An 18,361-nucleotide genomic window follows, 5' to 3' on the forward strand; every position below is an offset into this window, starting at 1 on the left:
CCATCGGGAAGGGGCCGAGGGGTCCAAGTGGTGGCCGAGGCCAGCAAGGCGGCCGCTCCCCGCCGAGTCGCATCCCGGGGCGCCGTCCCCTCCCGGCCCCCGCGGCCCGCTAACGAGAGCGCGTCCTCCCAAGAACCGTGGCCGCGGGCTTCCCAACAAGTCGCTTTATTTGCCCTCTGGCGTCTGGCCAGCCGGCTCCCCCGGGCGGGCGCCTCTGCTTTCCTTCGCGGGGGGCGCTGGCGGGAGGACGGGCTGCCGCGTTCCGCTCACCTCCGACGGCGGCCCCCGCCCCCGGGTTTCTTGTCCCCTCGACGCCGCCGGGGCGGGGCGGGAGGGACCGCGGGGGTCGGGGCGGCCGGCGCGGGCCCCGGGGGCGGGCGGACCCCGCTGCCCTGGGCAGGTTTGTAGACCAGGTGGAAGATGAAGGCGTTGCAGTACCTGAGGGTGGCGGGGGAGACGCGCGTCAGGGCCCAGGCCAGGCATCCGGGGACCCCAAGGGCGAGACCCGAGGCCTGGACTCCAGCGGCCGAGCTGCGATTAGACGACGGGGCTGGGGCGGGGTCTCGGGGCTGGGGGCTGCGCAGCGTCCGTGAGCTGGCTGTGCAAGAGGCGCGCTGGGTCTGCTAAGACCTGCCCTCGGGTGCGTTGCGGGGACAGGGGGCAAGCCCAGGGCCGGATTGCGCGGGGTGGCCCAGGAGAACTACGGCCCCCACCCCCAGCCCAGCAGACCCTCGGGAGCGGAGCAGACCCTACCAGGGCATGCAGTTGTCCGCGGCTCTGAGTCGGAACGGGGAGCGGAAAGGATTGGGCTGCGGAGGGCTGGTGCCGCCGCCGGTGGCCACCGCCATGGTCTGGTCATCCATCACGCAGCCGTACTCACTGCTCTCGGTGAAGAAGGCCGGCACTCGGAGGGACTGGGGTGGAGGGGCGCCTCAGGGACCCTCCGGCGGGCTCCTTCCCCAGCACCCCCCGAACCGCAGGACTGAAAGCCAAGGTCCGTGGCGGACCCGGGTAGGGAGAGGCCCGAGGCAGACACAGGGAAGGACACGCGGGTGCGATTCCGGGTGGGTGGAGAAGACAGAGTCTTTTAGAACGGGGGCCACTAGCAGAGGGGGGAGAGGAGCTGGCCCCCACCTGTAACCTGGGCAGTGAGCTCAGCCACGTGTCCTTGAGACCAAAGCCGGAGTTGAATCCTGCAGAGCAGAAGGACTAGGAAGAAACTGGCTCCCAGGGCCTCTCCCTCCTGCCCCGCTCGCCGACCCCAGGCTCTTACCGATAACCACGTCAGGCTTGGGCCCCTGGAGCAGGTGGTAGGGCCGGACAGACACCTTGATCTGCAGGTCTCTGCGACCCCCCTTCTCTTTAGTCCCAGAGCTGAGGCGAGCTGAGGCAGGACCCGGCCGGACAGATACTTTGGGGCCGTCCTGAGGAGCCAGGAATGGACGGGGAAACCCCTGGAAGTTAGGATGCTGGAGCAGGCGCCCACCGGGCAAGAGAGGAGAAGGAATGAGCAGGGGCCCATCATGGGGAGAGGAGGGTGGTCACGCGGAAGAGCGGGGGGAGCCCTCAGCTCTTACTCTCTGCAGGGTGAAATGCTGCTGGTCACTCTCTGGGGGCAGGCCGTCACCTACGAACTGCAGCTCCAGGGCCACATGGGGGAGCAGGACCAAGAGCTCCTAAAGGACAGAGGGAAGGACAGGCCTGGGTCTCTCCCTGCATCCCCCTTCATCCCCAAATACTCAGGCAGTCCTCCAGCCCTGAAAGAACTTACCCAAAACACCATGATAAGGTCAAACTCCTTCCCAGCTTCTACCACATGGATTTTCAGTGACTGTTTGTTCTGGATGTTGAGCTCAGGGACTGGGTGAAAAGCTTGCTGCTTAAGGAGATGGTCTTCCCCTCCTCCACCCTTGGGTGCCCTACCAGCACCCTGTCCCCTCTTCTCCATGCATGTAGCCCTTCCCCCAACCCCTTACAGGACTGAGGCACCAGATGGGTGATGACATAGTACACCGTCAGTGGATAGGTGAGAAGCACAGCCATCGGGGAGTCCAAGCCAAGGCCCCTCCATGCGTAGTAATCCTGCCATGAGCCTGGGGAGAGTGGGTGATTGGGAGACCAGGCCCCAGGCCAGACCCAACCCTTCCCTCTAGCAATCTGGTCATTTCTTCAGCAATAGCACAGCCGGTAGGGTATTTGCCTTGCGTGTGGCTGACCCGGGTTCGATTCCTCTGCCCCTCTCAGAGAGCCCGACAAGCTACCGAGAGTATCCCGCCTGCATGGCAGAGCCTGGCAAGCTCCCTGTGGCGTATTTTGTATGCCAAAAACAGTAACAAGTCTCGCAATAGAGACATTACTGGTGCCCGCTGGAGCAAATCAATGAACAACAGGAAGACGGTGCTACAGTGCTATGGAGGTGCCTGACCCTCCAGTTCCTATTTCTATTTCTTGTTCCCTCCGAGTGTCTGCAACTCACCAAAGAGGCCCCTGGGTGGATCTGAGGGCACAGGAGGCATCAGGGGAGGCCCATCCCCCTGGAGAAGCTGATAGGGGTCTCCTGAGAGGGTGAAAGGAAGAACAGAGGCCTTGTAGCTGGGAGACCCCCGCCCTCCAACCCAACCCACACGTTGTTCTTCCAAGGAAGTTGAATGCCCTGGGGGAGAGCCTGGGGCAGTAGCAAGAGCAGCAGTAGGGGTGTCCCTGGGTGGGACAGGGCAGGGTTGAGGCTCTGAGGGCCAGGAAAGGCTTCGAGTGATCTCGGTGGTGGTGTGGAGCTTGGGATGTACGTGGAAGGGGACTCCATCCCCCCCCACCCCACTTCCCTCCACGTGGAAGAAGCCCATGCCTGAAGAAAGGCTTCACACACCACTGAGAAGAAGATTGAGAGATGGCATGCTGCCGCGGGGATGCCTGGGGGTTCCAGGGCCTGGAATCAGCATGCTGAGTTGGGTCCAGTAGCCACGAGTGAGGCCGCGGGAGGCCAAGAAGGCCTCCTTGTTAAAGGTTTCACTGGTCACTTCTGAAGAAGCAGAAAGGGAGGGGCTGAAGGCCTGGTGCCTAGAACTTAGATTTTAGTTCTTTTCAGTCTTTCCAAGGACTCTGAGTGTGAGTCTGGTTCCAGTTGGAGAGAGAAATACTATTTTGGAAGGCACTGAATTCACAGGATTCTCAGAAGAGCTCTGGGTTCAGTGTTTATTAGCCTTTTGATTTGACATTGGACAAAATGGGCTCTAAGCAGTGATGTATTCAAGGTTACACATGAGTGATGTGGTGGAAGAAGCTAATGTTGGAAATTCCTGAATTTCTGAAAGTCTCTCTGATGCTCACCCCCGTGCCTCAGAGATTCTGTTTTCAGCGCTGGCTATAGAGCTGCATCCACGAACACCGAACAGTCTGTCCTTATTCCAAGGTTTTACGTGATACCTCCAGATACTAGCCCTCAGCCCCAAGACTCTGTTCCCAGTGCCAGAGACTTGATCCCCTCTTTGTCCCCCAACCTCAGTTTTGTACCTGCAGTGTAGGTAAAAGGCAGAGTTGCCAGTTCTCCTGCCTTCTCCATGAAGGCCGCAAGCCTTGGGCACCAAAATCGATGGCTCACATCATCTGGGCATCGGCGCCAGTCAGCCCGGAGACAAGCCTCTCCACAGTACAAGACAGCACTACACTGGGGGCTGCAGTTAGAGATGGGCACCCAGCGTTAGTCTCTCTCATCCTTTCACGGGTGTGTGTGTGCCAGGAATTGAACCCAGGGCCTCACACCAGCCAGGAGAGCGTGCTCTACCACTAAGCTATATTCAAACCCAATCGAGTTCATCTCTGTAGGTCTTCTTTCTGCTGCCCCTCTGCCCTGCAGTTGCCAATATGTCCCGTAGTCTGTGTAAACAACATATTTTTTGTTTGTTTAGTTTTCTAGTGGGAGAGTGTGGTAAGCTTGGGAGTCATACCTGGTAGTTCTGGGGCTACTCCCAGCTCTGTGCTCAGTTGTCCTTCTCAGCAGTACTCAGGGGATGATGCAATGTGAGGAATTGAACCACTTGCTTTGCATGGAGCCAATAGCAGACCCCCCCCCTTTGGTCATTTTTATTTCTCTGTCCCTCAAAATTGTATCTGTCCAATGGTCTGCTCTCTCTGCCTGACTGTAAAGGCCTTCCACCCTTTCACCCCATCTTTGTAGACTACTTACCAGGGTGTCAGCTTCACTTCAAAGCTGTGCCTGTGACAAACATGGCAAGTTCGAGCCCGAAGGGAGGCAAAGGTGAAGCCTGGCCGGGGCCCCCAGGTCCGCATTGGGGTCTTGGCTAACTTTACTCCCAATCTTGGAATTAGACTCTCCAGATCTCTGAAGAGAGGGCAGGAGTGAAGATAGGGTCAGGCAAGGGTGGGGGGAGGGGCAGTGCTCATGGATCTAGACCCCTAGGCTTCCACCCCCTTACATATCAGATCCCTGTACCTATGTAGCTGGGCATCTCCCACAGTAAGCTGCCGGGGCTTCCTAGGGTCTCCGGAGCCCATGGGGCAGGCCATGCTGTGGCAGAGGAGAGCATAGGCCCGACGAGCCAGGTTCTCGGTCCCTGTGCCCCTGCCTGTATTGCCTGGGACTCCATCCATTAGCAGGTCAATGCCCAAGATGGTGCCATGTTCATCTGTCACCAATAAGAGGCAGGAAAGATGAAGGGGGGCAGCCTCTGGGGAAGAAATGAAAAGTTGGGGTGAGGATGGCAAACGTGGTCGGGGTGGAGGTATCAAATTCGAATGCCTACAAGGGTCTATGTAAGTAGTTAAGTGAAATTGTCTTTCTTTTTTTATTTTGTTTTGGGCCACACTTGGCTATGCTCAGGCGTTTCTTTTGGATCCGCACTCAGAAATCGCTCCTGGTAGGCTTTGGGGATCACATGGAATGATGGAGATTGTATGTGGGTCAGCCACGTACAAGGCAGGTGCCCTACCCACTGTACCATCTCTCCGATGCCTAAGTGAATTTTTTTGACAAGTAACATCAAATGACTAAAGAGGAGTTGGTAGAAAGGGTTGGCCTCCTTCAAAGGCAAGAACTGCTACATGTGCAAACATTTGCTGCCATGTAGAAATGTGGACCCACTGGCAGAATTTTAGTTTACTCCTGAGAAGGTATAAATCCCAGTTCCCCCTTTCATTGTTTAAATTAAAACTCAACCAATTCAAATATTGTGGGGCAGTGCAGATATACACTCTTCAGGATGAATGGCCCCAAGACTACCTGTCTGTGACTGGGCTGGGTTCTCAATGGGAAAAGGGTCTTCAAAGGGGAGTCACCTGGGCTGGCCCAGCAGGGTGAGCCCTCAGTTCTTACCACTTCTTCGTCCCTTCCTCTTCTCAAGCCCTGCTTCATCCTCAGTTCTGTCCTCTCGGCAGCCATTCTCAATACCTCCTGTTTGCTTTTCAGTCTCTTTGGACTCCCCTGATGGATTTGCTTCCTGCAGGCACTCTCTGTTGGTCGGGGCTGCCTCCCCATTCTTATCTGTTTCTGCCTTAGGGCCTTGACCCTCCTCTTCTCTGTTCTCTTCCTCCTCTTCCTCCTCCTCCTCCTCCTCCTCTCCTTCCTCCAGGCTGACAAAGCTAACATAGGGGGTTAGGTCTTGCAGGTGGAGTGGAGGCTCATCTCCCAAGAGCCGGGCAGCCCCCAGGCCTGATCCTAGGCCTGGCTCTGCCCCTTGGCCCAGGCTGATGCCCACACTGCGGTTGGGTAAGACATGGAGCACCCAAAGGGCAGGGTCCTGAGGTAGCCTTCTGATCTGAGCCTCCAGTTGTCGCCAACGGCCTTCAAAACTGCCCCCTACTGCCCCACGCTCTGACACAAACTTGCGGAACCAGCCAAAGAGAAGGGCAGCGAAATCGAGGAACTCATCCCGGTAACCAGACACAAATTCCATGTCTTCGGGGGCACAGGGCTTGGGCCCAGACTGTAGAAAGGAAGAGAAATATGGTGAGGGGGCTTGGGGTTGGGACACAAACAGGGGTTTGAAGGTTAGGGTGTGATCTAGAGATGAGTGTTAGGAGCTGGGAACAGGGTTTTCGGGAGGAGGGGAGTTCAAGCACGAGAATGGACTAGACTTGATAGCAGGTGTTTATGGTTAAAGAATCTATTCAGAAAAGAGGGGGTATTTAGGACTCAAAATTTGAGGCTCAAATCTTCAAACATCGACTAAGAATTGAAGATAGAGATGGGAAGGGGCTACACGAGCAGGAAGGATTCGGGGAGGGATGGGGAGAATTTTGGATCTGTCTCTGGCGTGTTGGAGAAGGGGCTAGGAGCCGCGGCATCCCTTTTTCTTGAATCGGTTTCGTGGTGACTCCCAAAGGATCTCCCCGCACCTCCGCTACTCCGGTACCTGCAGCCGCCACCACTTTTCGAAGGTAAATACCTCGTGGATGGGGGGTGGGCCGTGACGTGGTCGGCTGCCCGAGCCCGCGGCCGGGCCCTCCGTGGCCACGCCCCCGTGGTTGCAGGGACAGCGGCCCGAGGCCACCGTGGAGGTGGGGCTTGGCACGCGCACCTGCCGGCTAGCTCGTCTGGCGTCGGGCCACTGGACTCGAGGCCGCGGGCCCGGACCCTTGCGGGGAAGCGCGTGTGTCTTGCAGAGTGGGGTATGCGGAGAGCCGCTCCTCTGTGTCCGGGTGGAGTGGCCTGGAGCAGAGGTCTGCGGAGTGCGACTGGCTTTCCTCTAATGCACCGCGAGGATCCCCAGACCCGCCTCCCCAAGGCTGGCAGCCGACTTCCCTTTCAGTTTCATTCATTAGTCTGGGGACTGCCACTGTGGGATCCGCGGCGCGGCGCGGGTGGCGGAGCTCCGCCTCTGGGGGTTTCCCAGCGGCGCCCCCCGCCCGCCGCCCCGCCTTGCGGCGGTGCCACCGGCCGAGCCTGGGCCAGCGCCCGGAGCCAGGAGGGAGGGCGCCGCCACCTTGCGCTCCCTCCTGCGCCCACCACACCGGCTCCGCGTCTCCCCAGCCAGCGCCCTCCGGAGAAGCAGCGAGAGGAAGCGAAAGTCATCGAGAAACTCGCTTGATTCCACTCTCCGGAACTGCTGGAATCAGTCTGCTCCCAGCGGCACCGAGATGGTACCCGGCGGGAGTCCCAGCGCCTACGGGCCCAGCCTCCTCCTGCTAATGCTGCTGATCCTTCCAGGTTCGTCCGGGGGCCGGGCTGGTGGTCCTGATCCCTGAATCCTGGGAAGCGGATAAGGCCGCAGGTTGAGTTGCGTTAAGTGGGTACAAGCTCACCAGGGTCCTCAAGTCAGGAGGACCAACTAACTCCCTGAGGTTGGAGGCAGACGTCAGTCCTGTGGAATGATGGATGGCTTTGGGGGAATGTGTCATGTGGGCTAATCTGGGGGTCGATCCCCAGGTCTAGGCAGAGATTGTTTCGGGCTGTGTATGGAGGCTAAGTAATAGTTCCCCTTGGCCTGGGAGTCAGCTGACCGCCTCTATCCCGCTCAGGCAATTGCAACGAGGGCAGCAAAGCTGGAAGATGTCCCTGCAGGAATAAGTTTTCTTCCAACTCTCCGCCAACGGCTAAACAGTTGGAGATTTTGCGAAATAAACTGGACACGTACGATCAATGCTTTCCCTATGTCAGGTAGAACCAGCTGTTCTGTGGAACCCTTTCCTCCGTGTGGCGCCCCCACGACCCTCACAAAGTAGAGAAATTCTCACTTTCCCTTCCGGTCCCACCTCCCTGGACTTTCCCAAGCCCAGAGACACTCCAGGTGGGCGGTGACTCACGGCTCTGGAATGAGGAAAAGAGGTGGGGCCGCAGGAGTGGTGGCTGAGGCTCCTCTAACTCCGCAGGTTCCATCTTCGTACCAGTCCCCAGCTCAGGTGGAACGTGTGTGGGGGCAGCCAGGACCCATGGGTGCTGGACTTGATTAGCTGCTATGAAAAAAAAGGTGAGCAATGTTCTCCTCCTCCCCAGGTTCTGTCTCGAGGAGTCAGCTACCTCACCTCCTTACCTCAGCCCCTTTCCCCTGTGACACTTCACATCCCTAAAAATCCCTAGAACGTCTGATGTTGGCCAAAGTACTTTCACGGAAGTTCTCCTTTTCCAGACATCGGTCATCAATGTCATAAAAACTGCCAATTCATCCTATCACCTGTGCTTTTATTTTTTCAAAATTTTTCTTGAAACCAAGACACTATTTTTACTTTCCAAAAATATGTCCACCATCTAGGTAAAGGTAAAGGTAAAGGCCCTCCCGTTGATCGTCGATTTGCTCGAGCGGGCCCAGTAACGTCTCCATTGGAGACTTTGTTGTTACTGTGTTTGGCATATCAAATACTCTCGGTAGCTTGCCGGGTCCACCATCTAGTTTCTACAATATTTTCTACCCTTAATAGTTTATATGTGTACATAATAGAGCAAATATCTTTTTATTTGCAGTAGCTTTGATTACAGTAGTTTATAGTAAGTCACAATTTGCATTCTATAGACATTTGCACGACTGAGCATCCATCTGCTCAGCCAACCCGTCAGCATCAGCCTATTTTTCAATGCATTTCCAAGTGAGCTGCTGGCGTGACTATTTCATCCCCAAGCATTTTGGCATATAGAAATTAGTTTTGTTTTGTTTTGGGCCATACCAGTGATTAAGGCTTACTCCAGGCTCTGCACACAGGGCTCACTCCTGGCATTGCTTAGAGGAACATATTAGGTGGCCGGAATCAAACCCGTGTCAACTGAATGCTAACCCACCTTACCCACTGTACTCTCTTCAACTCCAGCATGTATTTATTATAGGCATCATTATTATTTTTTTAGAATATTTGTGGTTTGTTTTTTGATTTGGGGGCAACACCTGGCTTTTTTTTTTTTTTTTTTTTTTGCTTTTTGGGTCACACCTGGCGATGCACAGGAGTTACTCCTGGCTCTGAACTCAGGAGTTACTCCTGGCGGTGCTCAGGGGACCATATGGGATGCTGGGAATCAAATCCGGGTCGGCCGCGTGCAAGGCAAACGCCCTACCCGCTGTGCTATCTCTCCAGCCCCAACACCAGGCTTTTCTAAGAGCTTATTCTTGGCTTAGGGATCATCCTGTCTAGCTTGGGGGACCATACAGGGTGCCAGGCTATCAAAACTGGGTTGGCTGCCTGCAAAGAATGCATCTTACCTGTTGTTCTATCTCACCAGCCTCCAGTTACTTTTGAAAAACTTAGTTTAGTAGCAATTTCTATTCAGTACTTGTGAAGTCACAAATTTAATGTGTAGTCCATTTTTTTTCTTCTAAAGTCACTAAAATTTTATTTTGTGTTTCACCTAAAGTTGTCTTCTCTAACATTAGTTTTGTTTGTTTGTTTGTTTGGTTTTTTCTTTTGAATCACACCTGGCAATGCTCAGGGCTACTCCTTGCTCTGCACTCAGGAATTACTCCTGGTGGTGCTCAGGGTACCATATGAGATGCCAGGGATCGAACCCAAGCTGGCCTCGTGCAAGGCAAATGCTCCTACCTGCTGTACTACTGCTCCAGCCCCTGCTCTAACATTAGTGGGATACATACTAGCCTTTAGATTGCAAAGGTCCACATAATGTCTTCCCAGTTACCTTGACCTTTGGCACTAAAACTATCCACGGGGCTGGAGAGTACAGGGATTAAGACATTTACTGACCCTGGTTTGAATGCCTGCCGGGCCCCCCATGCCCTTCTGGCCCCAGCACTCCAGAGCACAGAGCCAGAAACATGTTCCCTCTAGACCATCTACTCCTGGCCCCCACCAGATAAAATAAAAATAAAAGTATCTCCATTTTACAGTTGAAAGAAATGAGGAAATGAGACTTGAGATAGCTGACCCCAGGGGGCAGGCTCAGAATGGCGACTTTGTGGCAGAGCCAGGGTTCCAGCCAACCCAGGTCTCCTAACCAATCCAGTTCAGAAAGCAATCTGGGGAAGAGGAGAGAGGACAGTGGGCCGAGCGCAAACTTGGTATGTGGGAATGCCGGGTGACACCTCATTATCCCTCCCCCCCAACTCTCACTGGATATAGTCCCAAACCCACCCAACCAAAGCAAGCACAGCTATGCCAGTGGTTCCACATGACAGCTTGTTCTTTTTTTCCACCTTCTCCCTCCACACTTGCCTTTTTCTCCTGTCCCTTGTCTCCTGTTTTCTTTGACCCACTACTTTCCCTCTACTTGTTCGTTCGTAGCCCTGATTCCTCACGTCTTGCTTTTTCAGAGTGTGGATATGCTCACTCCCAATCCCAGAGCATGGCTGCCCAGCAACATTTACCCCCATCCAACAATCAGGCTCCTGAGTCCACAGAAAAGATGCCTTGGAATACCAGCACTCCTACCCAGACTGCCCCCTCACCCACCCTGCAGTCTACTCAGCAGCCCACCCTGCCAGCAGCAACACCATCCATCGACAAAAATTTCACTCACAACAATGAAACCACAACTTCCACGGTGGGTCCAAGTCTGCAGGAAGCACTTGAAATTAGGGAGCAAGAAAAAGGAAATAAGGGCTCTGCAGCCAGGGAGTCAACTTTAGTGGCAGTGCCATCCCTGTTGGTAATTGTCTTCCTCCTCATGTTGATAATTGTCTTCCTCCTCCTATACATGCAACGCAAGAAGAGAACAACGCACAACTCTCCAGGTAAGCTGGTCTTCTTCCGACCCCCTTCCGCAGAAACCCAGAGACCCCCTGACAAGCATGCCACTACTAGCTTTTCAGGTGGCTCAAAAATTGTTCTAGTTAATATGAGACTAACTGCACCAGACTATAGGCAGAGGGAAAAGTCAGCCAGAGACTAAAAGTGGTGAGAGAAGGAAGGTACCATAGTTTCTGGGACCAGTGCTTGGAGCAGCTACAGTAGGGTAGTGGGAAATAAAGCTACGGAGGAAGGTAGAAGCCATTCATTCAATTCACAAATCTCTGAGTTTTTTTGGGGGGGACGGGGGTGGGACTGTACTCGGGGTTTACTTCTGGCTGTGTTCAGGAATCACTCTTGGCCGGGTTCAGGGGACCATATGTGATACCTGGGATCAAACTGGAGTCTGCCTTGTGCAAGGCAACCCCCCCACCCCACCTCTGTATGAACTTTCTGCCCCCCTCTCCCACAGCCCCCTCTATGAGACTTTCCTAGTTCAAGTTATCATATTCTTTCTCCTCTCAGAGCTTACTTCGGACTCAGTACTCAGGAATCACTCCTGATGGGCTCAGGGGACCATATAGGGTGCCAGGGTTCAAACCCGGGCTGGTTACATGCAAAGCAAGCACCCTATTCACCATACTATGGCTCCAGTCCCTAGAGTTCATCTCTTAACTTCTCTCTTTTTCAGAATCCCCTTGGCACCAGATTCCACTGCTTAAACAAAGAATGGAAACCTGTGAGGCTAGCTGATGATTTGTTCAATACCACGGGCATTAAATTCTTCAATCTGAAAATGTCACAAAATGTTATGCTAGAATCAACTATCCTGGTTTTTTTTTCTCTTTTGCGTTATCATGTCAAATATTCCTTTACGAAATAATAATTCTTTGGAGAAATTCTTCTTAACTTATTTAAGTTATTAATTTATTTATGTTTGTGGCCCACTTCTGACCATGGTGGGGTGATGTTTGGGTCTGTAGTGTTAGGGAGTACCCAGGGACGTACCACACTGTGCCTGGGTGAGGCATGTGGTCCAGGGAATCACTTAGGACTTCACCACATGTGGGGCATGTACTCGACCATTTGAATTATTGACTCCTTCTGCCGAGACTGGTCTCGTTCCCTTGCCCCTTACCATGATTTCTGGTACCAGCTTCTCAGCTGGTGATTCCCCTTTGTTCCAAGACTCTCTATGATACACCAGCTATTCCTTCCAAGTTCTGAAACTCTCCTACCCCAGCCCCAAGGTGAAAAACTGTTTTTTGATACCCTTGTTCCTTAATAGCTGCCGAACAGTCTTGTTTGGCTACCTTGAATCCAGTGACACATGCCCCAGTGACTATGTGAGCTCCTTGTTTTTACTGTTATTGCTTTTATTATTAAAACCCTTGGTTTTCTTCCAATGATGAATGTGAGGAAGTAGTTGTGTTGTCTGTATCTTCCTCTCCCGATTGAGCATGTCCGTGAAGTGCAAAACGGAAGGAGTCTGGTGAAGGAGCCAGGGCGCAGTTCTGAGCAACTTGGCCTTTGTTCCCCCTTTCCACCTTCTGTCCTCATTTACGCTGATGAGCTGCGCATGGACATGGTAGCCCTACTCCCCATCACACAGGTCTCCGGGTTCTGTCCTGGGGTGAAGGTGGCACACCAAATTCTTGCTCTGCCTCTGTGGTCTAGCTTTCCAGCATCTGCTCACAGGTTCGGGCCACGTCACTGAGCTTGAGGCAAGCATAGTCCACACGCTTCAGGGCCATCTGACAATCCTTTCTTGAAGAATAGCTGGAGCCCTCATGGGGCTGCCCCGTGGCCACCTACAGGACAGTCAAATTTATCAGTGAAGCATCACTTTGTTTACCCATCAGGTCTTTTGTCTCATTTCTTCCCTGAGTTTAAATCACTTACGCTACTTACCTGGTGGATGGATGACCTAGGGCAAATTACTTAACTTCTGTTAAGCTCATTCATAAGATGGGGGTGACAGTCATTGTTTTTTTTTTCTTTTTTGGGGTCACACCTGGCGATGCCCAGGGGGGTTACTCCTGGCTCTGCACTCAGAAACTACTCTTGGTGGTGCTTGGGGGACCAAACGGAACGCTGGGGATTGAATTTGGGTCAGCCGCGTGCAAGGCAAACGCCCTACCCACTGTACTATAGTTCCAGTCCCGGTAATTCTGTTCTTGAGTTGTAAGATTCAGGATGATAATGCAGTATCCAGTACATTATAAAATATTGATAAATGGTAGTTATATAAGTGTTGTTTTAATGACTCCTGAACGTTCTCCATCCAGTTCCTTTTCTCAGAATGTAGACTTCTGGGGTTCTGTGGGTTTTTTTGTTTGTTTGTTTTTGTTTTGCCACACCCAGAGCGGCTCAGGACTTAATCCTGGCTCTGTGCACAGGGATCACTCCTGGTGGGCCCAGTGACCCACAGGGATGCCGCAGATCAAACCCAGGAAGGGCATGTGCAAGGCAAGCGCCCCTACCCACTGTACTCCCCTACCCATTGTACTATCGCTCTATCCCGGGGACTGTGAGTTGCCTGCCTCTGCTGTCGGAATAAATTTCTGACTACAAAGTCTCTGGTTTGGGCATCTCCCGGAAGTTCCCCGTCCAGTGGTTCCAGTCATTCCCCAGTGGAGCAGAAAGAAAACAGCCCGGGAGAGACTGGCCACGCCTGCAGCGAGAGCGGGGTCGGGTTGGGGTAGGGAGGTTAGTGGCAACAGATCCAAAGGGCAACCCTTAACCCCCCGGGCTAAGGTGCAGAACCTCGAGCGTGTCGGACAGACCTGGGTGAGGTAACGGATCTGGGCCGACAGTTCTGCCTCCACGTGCTGCACCGACGCCATGAAGGCTGCTGCCTGCCGGTCCAGAAGCCGCTCGTTGGTTTTTTCTTTGGACAGTTCCAAGATCACGGTACCTGCCAAGGGAAGCGGGCGGCTGCCGCGGCCAGTCCAGTCCCTCCCGGGCCCGACCTTCCCCGCCGGAGCTCCCGCGAGTGCCCGGAGCCCCGGCCCACTCCCGCCGCCCCCCAGCTCTCCGCTGTCGCCCCCCGAACCCGCATTCTGAAGAATGGCGCCGATCTCCCGTTCGATGTCTTCCAGGGCGCGCAGCCGTTCGTTCGCCAAGCTGTAGGTGGCCATGGGCGTCCGCGCGGCTCGCTCGGACGCGGCGACGCGGACTCGCGGGGACGGAAGCGGCCGCCGGTCTGCGCCTGCGCGGGGCGTTCCCGAGCGCGGAGACCACAGTTCCCGAGATGCCCCGCGCGCGCCCGCCTCGCGCCGTCCCGGCGAGCCAGGGCTGCCCGGTGCTCCGCGCGCGCCCGGTCTGCGCTCGGCCCCCCGAGACCGCCTGCGGCGAAGGGCGCTCGAGACGCGCCCTAGCCGGGGACCCAGAGACCCGTGCACGACGCGGCCTTGCGGTCCTCGCTCGATTTCTCCGGCCAGAGTTCACGGAGCGTCTGCGGAGTGCCAGCGACGACGACGGGAGCGCTGCGGTCCCCTAAACGGGACGGCTCCGGACCCCCTGCCTGCCCGCCGCACGCCGCCGTCGCTTGGGTCCGGAGAAGCTTGACTCGGTGAGTGCTCGGTACTCGCCTTAGCGCCGCGCCTTCGACGGGACTCCGTCCGGAACACAGGCGAGCCACGCATCTCACCTGCTCCACGCCCGCCGGTCCCGGTGCCCAGAGTGCGGCGGGTGCCGCGAGACCGAGAGCAACGCGCCGAGATAAACAGTAGCGGGGGCATACATGGTTGTTAGAGAGATGCCCCGATGTGACGCTCGGAGCACTTAGAAAATCCTGGCAGGAAGTGCTGCCTGAACTGAATTCTAAAGGGTTAACATGGGGGGGGGGGCGGGGAGGAGAGGGTGCTTTCCTGGTTGCTGCCGAGCGGAGTTAGATCCTGGCATCCCAGTCTACAAGGTGCCCGCCAGGAGCACCGCCAGGAGCGCACCGCCCTGAGCGCAGAGCAAGAGTGACTAAGCTCTGATCCGAGTCGCCGGGCTGTGCGCCCCTCCCCTTCCCGCCTCCCCCTCCCGGGCATCCGTCAAGGCAAATACGTCGTGCCGAGAAGGGCCTGTCCATCTGAAACGCTGCAGGGGCTTCAGCGGGACTGGAATGAATGGGATGCGCTGGTGGATGGTAGGTGTCACAGGAATCTGGAGCTAATCAGGAAAAGGCTTGCAGACTAAATTGGACTTCGTAATAGACATTTTGCAGCTATTGAAGACTTTTCCAAGAAGTATATTATGACGATTCTACCTTCTAGGAAAGATCAGTTGACAACTAATGGGCGAAATGCAAACAAGTTGCACAGGGAGAGTGAATGAAGGGAGACTTTCAGTTTAACTTGAGGGTTCTGTCATTTGCCTTCGCTTCCTTCCTAAATCCTAATAAAACAACGATAAAGAGATTTTCTAATAGGATTAAAGGGGAGAAAAAGAAGCTAATAGTGAATCTGAGAGGTAGTGCAGCAGGTAGAGCACTTGCCTTGCGTGCTGTTAACCCGGTTCCAGCCCCCAGGACCCCATATGGTTCTCGGAGAGTCTTGCCCGGAGTGATGATCCCTGAGTGCAGAGTCTGGAGTAATCTCTGAGCACAGCCAGGGATGTCCCCTCCCCATCCCACCCCCCGCCCCAAGTTAATAGCAAAATTTTATACTGAAACTAAAAAACAGAAGAATAAGTGGTTGCTAACTACGTCAATAGTGAGGAAAACTTAGAAGTAACTTGATTTATCTTAAATTGTGGTATCAGGTACCATTGTGGTGTAGGTGATATTTATTTTGGAGTTCAGTGCTAAGGGCTCAAAGTGGTGACTGGGATGAACCCAGCTATTTTGCACACCAGAGGCTTAATTTCAGTCTCCTGCATGCATGAAGAGCAGGGGCCAGGAGTAGCTCCTGAGAGCATCTGGGTGTGGCCCCAAACAAATAAAATTAGGATTCTTTAAAGTAATTAGACTAATCTCCTTTACTTCGGCAATTACTCTCCTCTAACTCATCGCTTACTAGAGGGTTTGTTGTTATTATTGAAGAGGGAAAACAGTCTTTGGTATGGGAAGCACCTGAGCATAGTTGTAATGAGAACAGATTAATTAAAAAATTTATTTACTAAGTGGTGGTTTCTAGAACTCTGGTAATCAGGGTTATACTTTTCAGGCCAAAGATGGAGACTCTTAGCTGGGGCCTTTTATTAGTTAGAAAAAAAGGTTCAAAAGAAAATGACCACCCCATATGGAAACCCAGAGTTGGTAAGCCCCAGATCTGTTCACAGATCTCTAGTCAGTCATCTTCTTAGCACCTCACTTGTAAATACCTTAAAAGTAACTTTTCCTGCTTGCTTTTCAAGCCCAGTGTTCTCCTTCAAATGCTTATCTAGCTTCCTTGTATCTGTGTTTCTTTGCTTGTTTTTTTTTTTCTTTTTCCAATTCTGGAGAACCTGTGTTCTTTCTTAAACCATACTTCTCTTTGTCCTCATACATCTTTTTTTTTTAATTTTTAAATTTTTTAAAAATTTGTAATGAAACACTGTGAGATAGAATTACAGACTTACACACTTTCATGTTTACATTTCAGTTGTACGTACAATGGTCGAGTACCCACCCCTCCACCACTGTCCATTCTCCACCACCTATGTTCCTTCCCAGTAACACCATCCCCCCCACCCCCGCCTCTGTGGCAGGCACATTCCCTTTTTCTCTCCCTCACTTTCTCTCCTTTTGGGTGTTATGGTTTGCAATTCAGGTAATACATGGCCATCATGTTTGGTCTGGCACTTCCAGATTCATTAAGTTCCCAACATCCACATGAAACATCAGAACACTAGGCTAAAAAAACAAGTCTTGTCAAAACTTTCCGTGGAGAACACAGACTGCATGCTCCTCTAGCAATTAGAAGTCAGAGTGGTGCTGGGCCTGTAGTTAGAGCTAGAAGACAATAGGGCATTGTCTTAATACTTTGGGGGAAAGTGATTAACAATCTAGAATTTTGTCCTGAAGCTGTAGTAGGATGACTGCTAAAAACGCAATGTTTGGAGGCTGGAGAGATAGCTCAAGTGGTAGTGCACATCTGTTGTGTTAGATCCCTTGAATTAGATCTCTGGCATCAGATACCCTCCTGAGTGCTTCTGGGTGTGTCTCCGATGTTCTCCAGAAGCACTGGACCAAAGACTGCAGGGTATATAGCCCAATGACTCAACAAAATAGAAGTTAAAATTTCTCATAGAACAGTTAATTCAATGTGTTTCACAAATCATACAGCAGTAAGCTCTGCCATCCTTTTGGGTCTTGACTCAAAACTGAATTGCAGACCGGCAGCAAGGATGTCACTTAGGGTAGGGCTTCTTCAACACTTTCCACTCTCCTTTTCCTAAGAAATGTGACATGGGCAAGTGCTGCCAGAAACATCTTGGATTTATTGTGTGCTTAAATTTTTTTAGTGTTTGGGCCACATGTGGTTCTGTGCTCAGGGGACCGTATGCGATGCTGGAATTCAAACTTGCTTCAGGACCACAAACTTGGAGGCAATTGCCTTAAACTTTGTACTATCTCTCTGGTCCTTGAATTAATTTTTGGCCATCATTTATTCATAAACCTTTTGGTATTGCCAATTTTTTGTGTTCCTTTCCTTATTCTATACATGATCCCATAAGGGGTTGTGACCCACACTTCAAGAAACTAGGAGTGGGCTAGAGAGATGTTATAGCGGGGAGAGTTTTGCCTTTCCTGTGACTGATCTGGGTTGAATCTCTAGCACCTCATATGATTCCCTGAGCTCCACCAAGAGTGATTCCCAAGTGAAGAGCCAGGAGTAAGCCCTGTGTGCTGTGGGTATGGGCCAAACTGCTAACCCCCTGTGCTCCTCCCCCTGCCCCCACCAAGAAGCTAGAAGGTAAAGGTAAAGGTAAAGGCCCTCCCGTTGATCGTCAATTTGCTCGAGCGGGCCCAGTAACGTCTCCATTGGAGACTTTGTTGTTACTGTGTCTGGCATATCGAATACTCTCGGTAGCTTGCCGGGCTCTCCGAGAGGGGCGGAGGAATCGAACTCGGGTTGGCCATGTTGACCGCTTGTAAGGCGAACGCCCTACCGCTATGCTATCGCTCCAGCCCAAGAAGCTAGAAACATTCTAGAAATAGAATCTCTAGCTCCACCTCAGGCCCACCGAGTGAGTATCTATTCAAAGGTTACTAGGTGATACACATGCAGTGAAATTTGAAGAACTCTTTGAGCGTAGTGTTGCTCGGCCTCTTTTGCATGGTAGCCCCTCCTGCCATTGTTTCCTTCCTAGGCCCCCATCCTACTGTTGGCCTTCTAATCTTGTGCTATACCCTCACCCCCACCATATGCGATTGTCACCTTTAGTTCCCTTGAAATACCGGGGGGCAGGGTGTATGTAGCTCCCAGTTTTAGAGCTACTGTTCTTGGGCATCGTTGTCTGTAGGGACAAAACTGGGTTGCTGCCATTCATGGACAGCGGTTGGCAGAAACGGGCAAGAAAAAAGGCAGAGGCAGACTTAGCGCAGAAGCCTGGCCAAGAAGCTGCCCATAAATCACATATATGGTCTCCCCTGCCTTTAAGATTCTGAGAAATCTAGTCCTGACCTAGAGAGCTAGCCACTGTTCTAGCACCAGGAAAGACAAGATTTTAAGGAATATCTAGACTCACAATCGCCAAATAGAGATTAAAGACATTCGATATGTACAGAGATCACATTTCTCTCCCAAGTAGACTTTTTCAAGATGGTGTT

The 18,361-nt window shown here is 53.0% G+C and overlaps 3 protein-coding genes across 4 annotated transcripts; 1 reads left to right on the forward strand and 2 right to left on the reverse strand.

The window, feature by feature from the left end:
* Positions 1-266: 266 nt before the first annotated feature.
* ZMYND15 (zinc finger MYND-type containing 15) lies at positions 267-5,933 on the reverse strand. 2 transcript variants are annotated; one of them, XM_056115137.1, is made up of 13 exons: positions 5,330-5,933; positions 4,451-4,685; positions 4,184-4,339; positions 3,511-3,671; positions 2,867-3,019; positions 2,477-2,557; positions 1,977-2,093; positions 1,772-1,860; positions 1,578-1,676; positions 1,274-1,424; positions 1,135-1,193; positions 754-914; positions 267-438 (listed from the first exon to the last, which is right to left on the reverse strand). In XM_056115137.1, exons 1-13 carry the CDS (start codon positions 5,907-5,909, stop codon positions 267-269), a joined length of 2,214 nt encoding a protein of 737 aa, XP_055971112.1. In that variant the 5' UTR covers positions 5,910-5,933. The 2 variants fall into 2 exon arrangements, with proteins under 2 accessions (XP_055971112.1, XP_055971113.1); XM_056115138.1 differs by lacking the exon at positions 1,977-2,093.
* An 871-nt stretch (positions 5,934-6,804) lies between these two features.
* Positions 6,805-11,846, forward strand: CXCL16 (C-X-C motif chemokine ligand 16). Its single transcript, XM_056115144.1, has 5 exons — positions 6,805-7,162; positions 7,474-7,612; positions 7,825-7,922; positions 10,203-10,622; positions 11,309-11,846. The coding sequence occupies exons 1-5, from the start codon at positions 7,093-7,095 to the stop codon at positions 11,368-11,370; spliced, it is 789 nt and encodes a 262-aa protein (XP_055971119.1). The 5' UTR covers positions 6,805-7,092; the 3' UTR covers positions 11,371-11,846.
* Positions 11,847-11,964: 118 nt separating this feature from the next.
* On the reverse strand, positions 11,965-13,798 carry MED11 (mediator complex subunit 11). The gene is made up of 3 exons (XM_056115148.1): positions 13,673-13,798; positions 13,404-13,534; positions 11,965-12,428 (listed from the first exon to the last, which is right to left on the reverse strand). The coding sequence occupies exons 1-3, from the start codon at positions 13,755-13,757 to the stop codon at positions 12,291-12,293; spliced, it is 354 nt and encodes a 117-aa protein (XP_055971123.1). The 5' UTR covers positions 13,758-13,798; the 3' UTR covers positions 11,965-12,290.
* Between the last annotated feature and the right edge of the window lie 4,563 nt (positions 13,799-18,361).

Source organism: Sorex fumeus, unplaced genomic scaffold (assembly GCF_029834395.1).
Source record: "Sorex fumeus unplaced genomic scaffold, SorFum_2.1 ptg000028l, whole genome shotgun sequence".
Taxonomy (NCBI): Eukaryota; Metazoa; Chordata; class Mammalia; order Eulipotyphla; family Soricidae; genus Sorex; species Sorex fumeus.